Below are 12,682 nucleotides of genomic sequence, written 5' to 3' on the forward strand. Positions count from 1 at the left end.
TCAGAAGTACAAGACCTATGACCTAGCTGGGGAAATGGTTTGATGTCATCTTTGCCACAGTGTTGATTGAGGCTGTCACCAGTACTTCCTGGTTAGAGGAGGCATAGACCTTGATAGGTGTGTCAAACAAATACGGACACACTGAAACATCCCACCCCATCCAGGGCTGGGCTTTGCCTAATCTCCTTGCTCCATGAGATGCCATACTCCTCCTGCCATTACATACCCTTAATTTCCCTGCTGCTGGGAGGCTAGGAAGATGGGGTTCCCTCACAACGAATACACCCGACTCCCTTTCGTTCCCTGGCCATTACCAGCTGAGGGAATCGTGCACCCCAGGTTTGCCAGTATAGGCCATAAACAGTTTCGGATCTGTTCTGAAGCTACTCAAGGCCACAGTTGGGGGGTGGCTTAGTGGTAAAGCATTCATTTATTCCTCAATCTGTCTCAGGGATCCTAGCCTGTTTCTTTTCCAGCCAGGCATTGGCCTCCCCTGGATTTGGATAGGCTCTGGGGGAGATTGCAGGCTAGTGTGTGTGTGTCTCAACCCTCCAGAGTTGTGATTCTCAACCTTCCTAATGCTGCCACCCTTCAATAGTTACTCATGTTGTGGTAACCCCAACCATAAAATTAACTTCATTAGCAGGGCAGTGGTGGCACACGCCTTTAATCCCAGCACTCTGGAGGCAGAGACAGATGGATCTCTGTGAGTTGGAGGTCAAGCCTGGTCTACAGAGGGAGTTCCAGGACATGCTCCAAAGCTACAGAGAAACCCTGTTTCAGAAAAAGAAATAAAACAACAAAAGGGGCTGGAGAGATGGCTCAGGGGTTAAGAACATTGCCTGCTCTTCCAAAGGTCCTGAGTTCAATTCCCAACAACCACATGGTGGCTCAGAACCATCTGTAATGAGGTCTGGTGCCCTCTTCTGGCCTGCAGAAATACACACAGACAGAATATTGTATGCATAATAAATAAATATTAAAAAAAAAAGGTAACCTAGGTTCAAGGTCCATCTCACTGTGGGTAGGAGCCTACCTTTGTACTACATCATGTGTGTATTTCACCTTGAGGAGAGAAAGGACTGGAGAGTGATGCTGGACTCCACCCTTCCATATCTGCATTTGCTCTGCTGTGATGCCGGAACTCTCCAGTCCTACCTCCTGTACCTGCATTCTCTCTGCTCTGTGATGCCAGACTCCCCAGTCCTACCTCCTCTATCTGCATTCGCTCTGCTGTGATGCCGGACTCCTCAATCCTACCTCCTGTACTTGCATTCTCTCTGCTCTGTGATGCTGGACTTCCAAATCCTACCTCTTGTACCTGCATTCTCTCTGCTCTGTAATGTCGGACTCCCCAGTCCTACCTCCTCTATCTGCATTCGCTCTATTTAGATCTACCTCCCACCACCAGTGTTGGCCTCTGCACACAAGGATTCCCAGAAGACGAAGCAGCAAGAAGATGAAGGCCAGCTGGGAGGTGGTGGCGCACACCTTTAATCCCAGCATTTAGGGGGCAGGTGATCTCTGGGAGTTTGAAGCCATCCTAGTTTACAGCGTGAGCTCCAGGACACCCAGGGATGCATGGTGCAACCATGTCTGGAGAAACAAACAGATGAAAGCCGTGACACCTAGCAAGTAGGAAACATTTTATTTCAAAAAATAGGGGAGCATCCTAAAACCTTAGAATGCTGGACACAGAAGCCTAGAGAGTAGACAGAAATAAATATACAAATCTGCCCCAGACACTGGTGTGACTGAACGTTGGTCACCTAAGGAAGGTGACCTTCATTACACAAGTCTCTGAAGTCATAAATATAAGAAATACCTTATAGATCAGCAAATACCAGGCACAGAACTTTTTATAACTTAATTTTATCCTGACATATAAAAGCTTTATACATGTGACAGGGACAATCCCATACCCAGGTAGCCCAGCTTTCATCCCTGTTAGTGTAGACATGTGTCAAGTGATGGGTTACAGCCCAGAGCCCGTGGCAAAGGTGAAGCTGAGGGAGGGACTGTCCTGGACTCCCAGTGGGAGGACCACAGTGAGTGCCTACCCAGATGTGGGTCGTGATGTGCAAACCTGAGTATCTCTGGAGGTGGGCGAGGGGCTCTGTGCAAGGGTGCACGATAAGGCAGGAGCCACTGCAGTCACAGGGGAGTGCGGCAGTGCAGCTCTTCCCCTGGGAAGCCCCCTAGCCTGTCCCCGAAGGACCTGACCATAGTGGCCAGGCTACTTTCCCCAGCAGAGCACAAGATTCCAGCCTGCCATGCCAAGGCACCCCATGGAGTATCGACACCTCTGGACGACAGCTCTTAAGGCTCACGGAAGAGTTTACTAGGCCAAGAGGGAGGAGAGGCACTAGAGGGCTGGGCTGACAGCACCAGGGGACAGAAAGCACAGCTGCGCACCCTACAGGAGCCCTAGGGCATCAGTGGGCCTGGGCTGGCAGTCTTCCCCAGGGTCAGGCGTCCGGGAGAGCATTTTAGAAACATAGATTTCAAACCAAACAGGAAGAAGGCAGGTGCCTGGGAAATTAAGGCAGCCTCCTCTGCCACCTGGCCAAGAAGAAGGCTGTGGTGTGTGATGGGGACACTCCATTCCTGGAGCCTCATCCACCAGCCAAGTTCACCAGCGCACCCTGAACCTTGGCTTTGTCTCTAATGTGACAGTCCTAACGCCCTCTTCTCCACAAAGAAACATGATGACAGACTCCATCAGAGAAGCCACTGGGTACCTTGAATGGTCCCAGCCCCCAAACCCACGAAACCATTCAAGGTCAGGAAGAAACCCAGGGGTCCCTGAGCTGTGACTCAGGTGTCCAGCTACTCGCGCCCCTGGGCCTGAGCTCTCAGGCATCCTGTTTCCCACACGATGGCAGGAAAAGTCTAATGGTGACCTGTACATCTTCAAGTCAGACAGGGCCACTTGTCTCTTATCCCAACTCCTCTACTTCTTTTCGAGTTCAAACCGCAAGCATTTCAAACCTAGAACCAAGTGCTGGGGCTGCCCTGCTCGGCTTCCTTCTGAAGCAGTGGTTGTCGCTCCCAGGCCTGGCATCTGTCCACTCAGCCAAGTATCAGTGAGATTCGAGGAGGCACGGTCTTCTCCTCTAGCCTTGCCTCTGCAGGCTTGGGACAGAGGCCCAGGGAGGGCCTCCTGGCCAGGTGAGGGCATGTACTATGGAAACAGACCCCTTCAAGCTCACACTGTGGCTTAATTCCCCAGCTCAGTCAGTCCTCAACTCCTGAAAGCCTACCCTGCTGTCTGGTGAGTCCTAAGAGACATGCAAAGCTAAGTGAACTGACGCTCCTTGGACCTGGCTGCCAGGAACCTTGGCGCTAGATGTGGAGTTTAGCTCTCTGTTGTAGCCTTTGTCTTCCTGGGTCTCCAGTGTTCCAAGCCAGGCCACTCTCTGTTATAGAGACCCTTGCCTTCTGCTCTGGGATCAAGCAGGCCCGGGAAGTGGCAGCAAGGAGAGGCACACTGCACGGTGAGTTGGATACTATAAGCTGGAGGTAACTTCTGGAAGGCAGAGATACATGATGGTGGAGAAGCCACTGGTTCTTAACCACACACACAGGCACCATCAGCTTCAGCCCTAGAAGCTGTGACGCAGGCTCTGAGTGTATAGGAACCGTCACACGATGCCTCTAGGGCTCACTCAGCAACCAGGAGCCACTGCTCCGGTTCATGTGCAAAAAGGAGAGGCTGCTCCTCTGCAGGTGCCAGGCCCCTTGTACAAAGGCCCTCCCTTGGGCCAGCCCTGGGCTAGTGCAGCTCATCAGGGTTCTGAGGCAGCCTGTGGCGGCCTGCATCCATGTCACTGCTGCCACTATTCAGCTCAAAGCCACGGCCCCCTGCTGGTGTCTGTGGCATGAACTGACGGAAGATGCTCACGCTGCCATGCCAGAAGGTGGGCTCCGGAAGCCGCCCCACCACACTCCATGCCCGGGTCTCTGGGTCATAGGCCTCCACCACGTCTGAGAGTTCAAATGTATTGTCATATCCCCCAGAGACATAGAGCTTGCCTCCCAGGACGGCCAGGCTGCCCCCGACATGTACCTGCAGGTCAAGGCAGAGGAGTGAGAGGCAGGTAACTGAGGCAGGGCAGATGTCCCTCCCTGATTGCTCTAGTAACTTCCAGGGAACAGCCCAGCACATCATAGCTCAAGCACTAAGAACCATCCTCAGCCAGCCTTCCAGGGAGTGCAGACAGCATAAGCCAATGCCTTCCTGTTCTCCAACCAGGAAAATGGGGCTCCCTATGTAGTCAGCATGGTCTCCAGGTGTGGGCCACACCCAGCATTCCTGCCTCAGCCCGTTAGGGCAGGCTCATCTGTTCTATCTTACAGATAGGAGGCAGTATGCTGGGACAGCCATCAGTGGCAGCTAGGAACTGAACCTGGTCAGATAGGGCAAAGTCTCCCAAGAGTCACCGTACCATCGGAGATAGGAGACCCTGACCAGATAGATGAGGTCTGCAGCGGGGGTGCTGAGTTCATGGCACGCGTACTATATGTGTCCAATAAATGTATTCTCCGGATCAACTCCTCAGGAAGTAGCTGGGGTGGATAGTTCCCGGACCTGTCTGACCCCATTCCCTCAAGCCACAATGGCTGCTAGCGTTCACACAAACACGCCAGCCCTGGGGCCTCTGCACTTGCAGCCTCTCTGTAGAAAACTTCTTGAGATTCCTCGCCCTCTTCTGCTCGATGGTGCTGGCGCATAGTGAGGGTGCAGTGACCACTAATCTGGTCTTGAGATCCTATTTAACATCTGGTACCAGCAAGTTCCAAACGCAATGAGGGTAACACCTGCTTCCCTTCGCCCCACCCACCATGACTGTCTCCCAAGCACTCTGTCTTAATGACAGTCCAGTTGCAAAAGCAGGACCAGCCTGCACTCACAAATGCTGGCACGCCTGCAAATTTACCTGATTCATAGACGGGATCTTGTCCCATTCATTCTTGGAGGGGTTATATACATCCACCTCGGCAGAGTCGTCCCTGTGGAGGGAAGGGAGGTAAAGACAGTCAGTCAGACAAAAGCAGCGGCACCTTGGGTGTGAAGGGCCAGCCAGACTGTCCTCAAAGCAGCTAACCTTCTGGGCACCTGTATGTATATTTTTGAGACAAAGTCTTGGTTGGTAGCCTAGACTGGCTTTGAACCCACTGGGTTATCCCTACACTCTCTGTCTTCTTTCCAGCCGAGACCAAAGAGCCACAGTTGGAAGGAGGTGGGCTGGACAGGGCTCCCTGGATCCTCTCTTCAAGGCTGCTACTTCCCAGGCAGAATCAACACCTTTGCTTCCTCCCTACCCCCCACAAATCAACACAGGAGGCTCAGGATGGCAGCTCCCTTTATTGGTCACGGATATCCAGGCATTTAGGTGGGGTTGAAGTAGCTTCCTGTGTGGATGGCACACAAGCAAACCGCAGGCTGGGCAAACCCCTCCCACATCCACCTGGAGGGTTAGCAATCAAAACTGACTACTGTCCTCCAGAAGGAGTCAGCAGGTGCCAGGATCCTGCCCTAGGACCTTAGGACAGGGAAGGCGTTCTCAAAGGTACTGGGCCAACAGCCACTAGAGGGGCTGAAGCAAAGACCTGGCACTCTTCACAGTTGTATTTATAGCTAGCCCCTCCCCCTTCTTGAAGGCACGGGTGTGGGGGGGGACCTAGGGAAGGGCCAGGCAGTTTTATAACAGGACCCAGGCTGAGGAAGGTTCCAGGACATTCTCAGAGCAGACCCTCAGGTCCCGGCATTTAAAGACACCAGGCCCCTCCGCCTCTTGGATGACAATGACACTTGGGTCCCCTTCAGGCTCCTCAGAGCTCACCCTGAAGAGCGGTGGCCTCCTATTTTGGGGGCAGGGCAGGCAAAGGTCACTGCTACTCAGTCAGGGAAAATGCAGGCTCAGGGCACACATACCTTTGGGCTCCCAGATCAAAGTCCAGGACAGAGTCATTCCCTTCGTCCCTCGCAGCCCCACAGCTTCAGGCAGACTCCAGAAAGGGGAGGGGGAAGCATTGACTATGCACACACACATGTATGTGCACACACACACTACACACAGGGAATCCAGTTACCCTCCCAAACGTTCAGTAGCCAGTCATTCAAGGCACATTTGGCTATGACCAAATAGGTCATCAAAACCAGGGAACCACCAGGTGGTGGCGGCGCACACCTTTAATGCCAGCACTCAGAGGCAGAGGCGGGCGGATCTTCTGTGAGTTTGAGGCCAACCTGGTCTATAGAGCGAGTTCCAGAACAGGTTCCAAGCTACAGAGAAACCCTGTCTCAGAGAAAAAAGAAAAACAAAAACAAAAAACCCAGGTGACCAGGCTAGGGTACAGCTGAGACATCTATCTCTGTCTCACTTAGAAACATGCATGCTGCACATGTCCTGGTGGATGCATGGTAACCCATGGGCTGCTTAGCTAGACACTTCGAAGACTCCACTATACTTGAGGCAGCTTGATTAAGAAAACCTAGAAGGCCACAGAAATGGTCTAAGGGGTGGGACAAGCCTCAGCCTCTGATCCCAGCTTTCCTCACCTATAAAATGGGCAGCACAGGGATGCTGAGCCAGAAACAGTGTACCCAGGGGCTCACCTGACGAAGTACATGAGTCCATTCAAGGTCACAGTCTTGGGCGCAAAGGACCAAGGTGGAAGCTGGCCACAGTCCACCAGAGACCACAGGTCAGTGTCCGGGTCATAGCATTGTATCACCATGGTCTCCTTGCCCGCCAGGGAGCCGATGGCGTACAGCCGGCCTCGGCAGGCGGTGGTGGAGCAGTTGTCCATGGGGTAGGTCATAGGCTGCAGAGCCTCCCAGGAGTCGGTGGCATGGTCATAGCGCTCTGTGCTGTCGGCTGCCACTACATACAATAGCCCGTCCAGAACAGAAGAGCTGTGGTACTCTCGGGCCTTGAGCATGGGTGCCACCTCTGTCCACTCGTTCACACTTGAGTTGTATCGCCACACGCAGTCATAGAGCCGGGAGCCATCAGACCCGCCTGTCGGGGCACACAAAGGGTAGATGCTCAACCCACGTGCAGTGAGTCACCCACCTGTGTCTTCTCGGACTTCCGGGTAGGCCTCTCCCTGCAAAGGAATTAGCCTGATTCCCTTCACCCAAAATACATTTTTCTTCTTCCGGTCACTGTTACTGAGGCAGGGCACAAGGCCCCCTAACTGTTGTCAAATCAAAGCCAAAAAGATGCCGCTTCCAACTGTCCTAGACTGGGGATACAGCTAAGCTGGTGGAGTGCTTACCATAGCATGCATGAACCCTGGGTTTGCTCTCCAGAGAGCAACACACCTGTAATCCCAGCACTTAGCAGTTCCAGTTGCTCTGGGCCACATGAGACCCTCAATCCCCAGAAACAAAATGAGGGCAGAGAGCACTAGCTGCTCTTTCAGAGGGCCTGGTTTCTATTCCCAGAATACACGTGGCAACTCATGACCATCCCTGACTCCAGTCCTGAAGGATCTGATGCTTTCTTCTGGCTTCTGTGGGCACCAGGTAAGAAGATGGTGCAGACTACATGCCGGCAAAACACTCATACATTAAAGAGTAAAATAGAGCTGGGCTGAGGTGTGCACCTTTACTCCTAGCACTCAGGAGGGAGGCAGAGACAGGTCAATCTCTGAGGTCAAGACCAGCCTGGTCCAGGACAGACAGGGATACACAGAGAAACCCTGTCTCAAAAAACAAAACAAAAACAAAACAAAACAAAAAGACTCAAACAAAACTACCCTCCACCACACCATCACACGTAACTATCTCAGACCATTCAATCTTGGGGCTGGGCAGCTCTTCTGGATAGACACTAAACGTGGGATTTGGCCACCAAATCCTAGACATCCTGGACACTTTGAAATCAAGACTGTGTCAGAACATGAGAAGAAACCCACACTGTCACCCAAGAGACCTAACACCACAAACCACACTGTCATACACTTCTGGGGTTCTAGTTTTGACTTTGGTGGAGAGTACAGAGACATGTTTCATTCAAACTCTTATCAAGCTACACAGATTTTGTGTGTGTCAACAAAAGACAGTAATTGTATAAAGGAAATCTAAGACATAAATGCTGGTGCCGTGAACAGGGCAGAGACATTCTGTCTCTCAGCCCAGAGCTTTTGAGGGAAGAGTCTGAGGCATGTTATACAAACTGTGGGACTTTCACAGGGACGCTCTGAAGCAGCTGAAGCAGCTTCCTGGCCCCTCAGGAAAATTCCCCACCAGCAGCTGAAGGGAATGGCGGAGCCACCTGCCTCCACCCCATTAGCTGTTCAGCTGTGACACTTATTATCCAAGGGCGAGTCCGGCCAGTTCTCTGCTCAAAATCACCAGCCAGACTTCAGAGATGGGGGCAGGGTGGCAAGGGCGGAGCCCAGCAGAGCAGGGTCAGCCTCAGGTTGTTAAGGAGGGCTGGATTCAGAGACCAGTCGGGAAAGCGGAGGCTGTTCCCGAGACCCACAAGCACACCACTGGAATATCGGAGTGGGCTTTCTGTGGAATGTGGAGCTGAGCCCCTGTGACAGCCCAGCCGCGTGCCTGCCAGCCTGATATGATAAGGGACAGAGGCCCCAGTGGTCTTTCCTTATATAGCAGTTCCAGAGGCCATCCCTGCTGGCCTGGAGAAGGAGGTAGCTAGCCTCCCCTTCAGTTTGATCATCGGGATTCATCCTTGATGAAAAACGTGGGAGAAGCCCTGCACAGGGGCAGGCTGGGGCCCGCCTACAGTGACTCGGCAGTGTTTTGGGGTTTCAGCCAAGTAACTGGAAGAAAACCGCTCGACATGTGACCATGTTTACAGTCGTAGACTAGAGCACCCCAAACACCATGTGATCCACAGTGCATCGCCGAGGTGCAGGCTCTAAGAAACCTTGTCACTGGTGACAAAGCCACTGAGTCAGAAGGCCCCTGTGGCTTAGCAGGGAGGGAGAAAAGTCCCAGCTTTGGGGAGGGTGAGATGTCTCACCAGGCGCCAGCCTGCGGCCTGTCCCCGAATTCCTTGGGGATTAAAAGAAAGCAGCCATTGTGCCAGGCCAATGCCCTGTCTCTTCTAACCCAAAAAGGGGAGGCACCTCCGGGGCAAGGAGTTGGCTAAGCAAGGTAGGCTGTACCACTTAAGGCACGGAGACCCACAAAGCAGTTAAGTCTCTGCTAGCACAGGGGGCTCTTATAGCTTGAAAGCAAATGGAAAAACTAGCGCAGTCCCTGTCAAGGGCTAGGTCGAGCTCTAAGATTCAGGTCCTGAGTGTTTCACTTGGAAAGCCCCCAGCGCACTCACCCGTCACGTAGATGTCATTGCCCAGCGCCACGATGCTGTAGCCCCCGCCTAAGTGGTCGGGGAACTCGGCCAGGTAGCGCCACTGGCCTGTCTGCGGATTGTAGCAGTCGACGGTGACCAACTCGTCGCAGTCCTGGTCGCAACCTCCCACTAGCACCAGGATCTCCGCTAGGCCGGTGGACGGGCGCGGACGCATGCGGGGGCAGGGCCCGCGGTCGTGTCGGTCGTAGCGTGCCGCCTGGAAGTCGCGGGCCTCGCGCAGCAGGCGCAGGCAAGGCGGGCAGCGCGCCACCAGCGGCTCGGCCTCCACGTGTGCCAGCAGGTAGAAGCGGCGCACGAAGGGAAGGCGCACGGCCTCCAGCAGCTGCGGCCAGTGCGCCGCGCGGCGCGGCGGGTCGGCGCGGACCCAGCGCAGCGCCAGCTGGTAGGCCGCCTCCTCCTTGGGCACGCACAGTCCGTCGTCGCGCAGGTAGCGCAGCAGGCGGGCCAGCGGCAGCCTCTCCAACTGCTCGGCGCCCAACTCGCCCACGTGGCGCAGGATAAAGCGCTGCGCCGCGCTAGCCAGCCCCGAGCAGCTGAAGGCCTCGGCAAAGTCCTGCATGTCCAGGCAGTTGGCCAGGTCAAGCTGCTGCTGCAGGAAGGCGCCGCACGCTTCCTTCACGGCGGGGAACTGCAGGAGGTCCGCGGCACGCAGTAGCGGCTCGGCGTTGTCGCCGCTCACGGCCACTCTGCCAGTGTAGCTGAAGTCCAGGAGCAGCTGCAGCATATCGGGCGGCACCCCGTGCAGGCGCACGCGCTCGGCGCGGCTCTCGCGCAGCTGCCCCGCGAACATGGCGCGGAAGTAGGGACTAGCGGCCGCTAGCACGGCGCGGTGCGCGGGGAAGTCGCGCCCGCCCGCCGCCTCCAGGGTCACGTCCAGGAACTTGCGCTCGGCGCGCAGCTGACTCAAGCCGCGTAGCAGGCTCAGGGCGTGCGCGGGATCGGAGAAGGGTAGCACGGCCAAGGGCGCCGGCCGCTCCATAACGCGGGACTGCGGGCACAGGGACGCCCCGGCTCTCCCGGCACCGCCTCTATAAATATGCACGCCAGCCGCGGCCTCCGTGGGCGGGGTCTGTCGGGGCGGAGCACCACAGGCCACGCCCACTTAACCCTTTTCTCCCCAGCGCTACTGGCTGGTTGAGTCACTACCGCCTACGCCGGCTCCCTTTCCGCCCTTCCGGGGCTTTCAACCGCCTCCGCGGACGCTCAGCTGGCAACGGCGGGTGACAAGTGCGGGCTCCGAGGTGTGCTAACCACCCTCCAGTCCAGCGGTTTGCAGAGCGAGGCCCGGAGAGGCGAGCTCGGCGCCCGAATCCACAATCACTCCTTTGGTTCCAGATTCCCTGTTGCGCTCCTGGGAACCTCCGGACATCTGGGTAGTATGATCCTGTTTTCAGTTCCGTTGGCTCCGGTGTAGTTACTTAAGCCCCCTGTCAGATTTCAAAAGTAGTATTTGCACAATTCAGCACCAAAGCACGAACAAGTCCAAGAGTTTCGTTGTCTTTTTTTTTTTTTTTTTTTTTTTTTTTTTTTTGGCGCGTTTAAGAAAAACCGGGCCAGATTCCAGGAAGGCGCTCCTCCACTGTGTTCATGCCTGAGTTCAAAGCGAGCAGTCAAGTCTGGTCACCATAAAAGCAGTAGTTTACTTTCCGAACCTACTCCTTCAGGCTACTCACGGTTGGTAGGAGCAGGTCTGCAGGGGAGTGCCCAGGCTCCCAGACCTCCGGGTGGCCCAAAGGCTCACGATCCGTCCGGGGAGTTCCTTAAAAAGCTGGAGATGGAGCCGCTCAGCAGTCACAGTTCTCTGAGTGAGGCGGTATGTGCTGTACGTAAACGCAACTCTAGGAACGGGAGCCTACACTTGGAAGGCACTGTGAGTTTTGCTTTGCTTAGTTTTAGGGAAGTGTGGAGAATGAAACATTGCAGACATTTTGTTTTATTCCATTTCTAAAACTTTTCAGGCTTTCTCTTCCACTCAGGAACCTCACCTCCTTTTCCTCTGAGAATGCAGCTGGTCTAAATTTTAGGGTCAGCATGGTAAGCACAGACTCCAAGGAAGAAAACATGCAGGTACCCCAGCAACCGCCTGTTGCCCATAGAAGGTCTGTTCACACAGCTATTAAAGGCAGTGCAGCATTCCTGGGCCCAGGAGCCTGGCCAATAGCTTACACACTCACACGGGTCTTCTGAGTCTGAGCAACCAGGAAGTGGCTGCTCTCAGAGGAAAGTACAATAAGCCCTTGGAGTCAGCCGGCTCCTCTCAGCGTGAAGCCTGAGGATTAAATGAGAACTGAGTATGGATTTTGTTTTTGTTGGAGATGGAACCCAGGGCCTCAGACATTCAAGGCAAGCACTTTATCATCTGAGGTCTCTGCCCCTCTGCTCCCCACTCTCCTAACATCAAAAGGGTAGGTCATTATGGAAGAATGACTCTGTAGATTTGGAGATGGGAAGATGTGCATGTGTGCATTCTAGCTCCGTCAAGTCAGATCCAATTGTACAAATTGTCTAGAAAAGAAATGAGCCTTCTCTGTCCTCTTTCTTCAAGGGTCTCGGGCTTGAACCCAGGGTCTGGCTTGCGCTTCCCTTACTCTGCAGCTCCATCAGCAGCTCTAGATTTCCCTTTCACTCCGAACGTTTTTGTGTGTTGTGTCTGTGCTCATTCATGTGCCACAGTGTAGTGTAGGTCAGAGAACAGTAGCCTCGGGTGCCGACCCTTGACTTTTACCTTGCTTTTGTTTGAGCCACGGGGTCTCATGACGAAAGCCTGGCTTGCCTGTAACTCAGAGACCCACCTGTCTCTGCCTCCCAAGTGCTGGGATTAATGGCCTGTGACACCACTGCAGGGCAAAATGAACCTGGTTCTGTCACTCTCCATGCTGCTCCAGGCTCATTCTCCTCATTTACATACTGTCAATCCTGCTTTCCTGCTTCCTCCCAGTCTGTCTGTCCCCTGGCTGGCTGGCTCCCCATTTCTCTCTGCCCTCCAGCCCCGCCTATCCTTCCTGTGCCTAGCTATTGGCCATTCAGCTTTTTAATAGACCAATCAGGTGCCTTACTCAGGTAAGGTGAAATAGCAACACATCTTTACATAATTAAACAATTATTCTGCAACAAACAAATGTAACACATCTTTATTTAGTTAAATGAATGTTCTATTTCACAACAGTCTACATAGCAGCCGGGCGGTGGTGGCGCACGCCTTTAATCCCAGCACTCGGGAGGCAGAGGCAGGGGGATCTCTGTGAGTTCGAGGCCAGCCTGGTCTACAAGAGCTAGTTCCAGGACGGGCACCAAAGCTACAGAGAAACCCTGTCTCGAAAAACCAA

The 12,682-nt window shown here is 54.1% G+C and overlaps 1 protein-coding gene across 1 annotated transcript; it reads right to left on the bottom strand.

Annotated features, from left to right (window-relative positions):
- Positions 1–1,633: 1,633 nt before the first annotated feature.
- On the bottom strand, positions 1,634–10,462 carry Klhl21 (kelch like family member 21). The gene is made up of 4 exons (XM_057784966.1): positions 9,315–10,462; positions 6,623–7,028; positions 4,941–5,013; positions 1,634–4,069 (listed from the first exon to the last, which is right to left on the bottom strand). Exons 1-4 carry the CDS (start codon positions 10,333–10,335, stop codon positions 3,776–3,778), a joined length of 1,794 nt encoding a protein of 597 aa, XP_057640949.1. The 5' UTR covers positions 10,336–10,462; the 3' UTR covers positions 1,634–3,775.
- Between the last annotated feature and the right edge of the window lie 2,220 nt (positions 10,463–12,682).

This window comes from Chionomys nivalis, chromosome 11 (genome assembly GCF_950005125.1).
Source record: "Chionomys nivalis chromosome 11, mChiNiv1.1, whole genome shotgun sequence".
In the NCBI taxonomy this organism is placed as follows: Eukaryota; Metazoa; Chordata; class Mammalia; order Rodentia; family Cricetidae; genus Chionomys; species Chionomys nivalis.

Excerpts from the sequence above, each read along its gene's own strand:
- Klhl21 (XM_057784966.1), bottom strand. The coding sequence starts at position 10,335 with ATGGAGCGGCCGGCGCCCTTGGCCGTGCTACCCTTCTCCGATCCCGCG. Across the intron at positions 7,029-9,314 it reads CAATGACATCTACGTGACGG|GCGGGTCTGATGGCTCCCGG; the intron begins GTGAGTGCGCTG and ends GTGCCCCGACAG. Across the intron at positions 4,070-4,940 it reads AGATCCCGTCTATGAATCAG|GTACATGTCGGGGGCAGCCT; the intron begins GTAAATTTGCAG and ends CTTGACCTGCAG.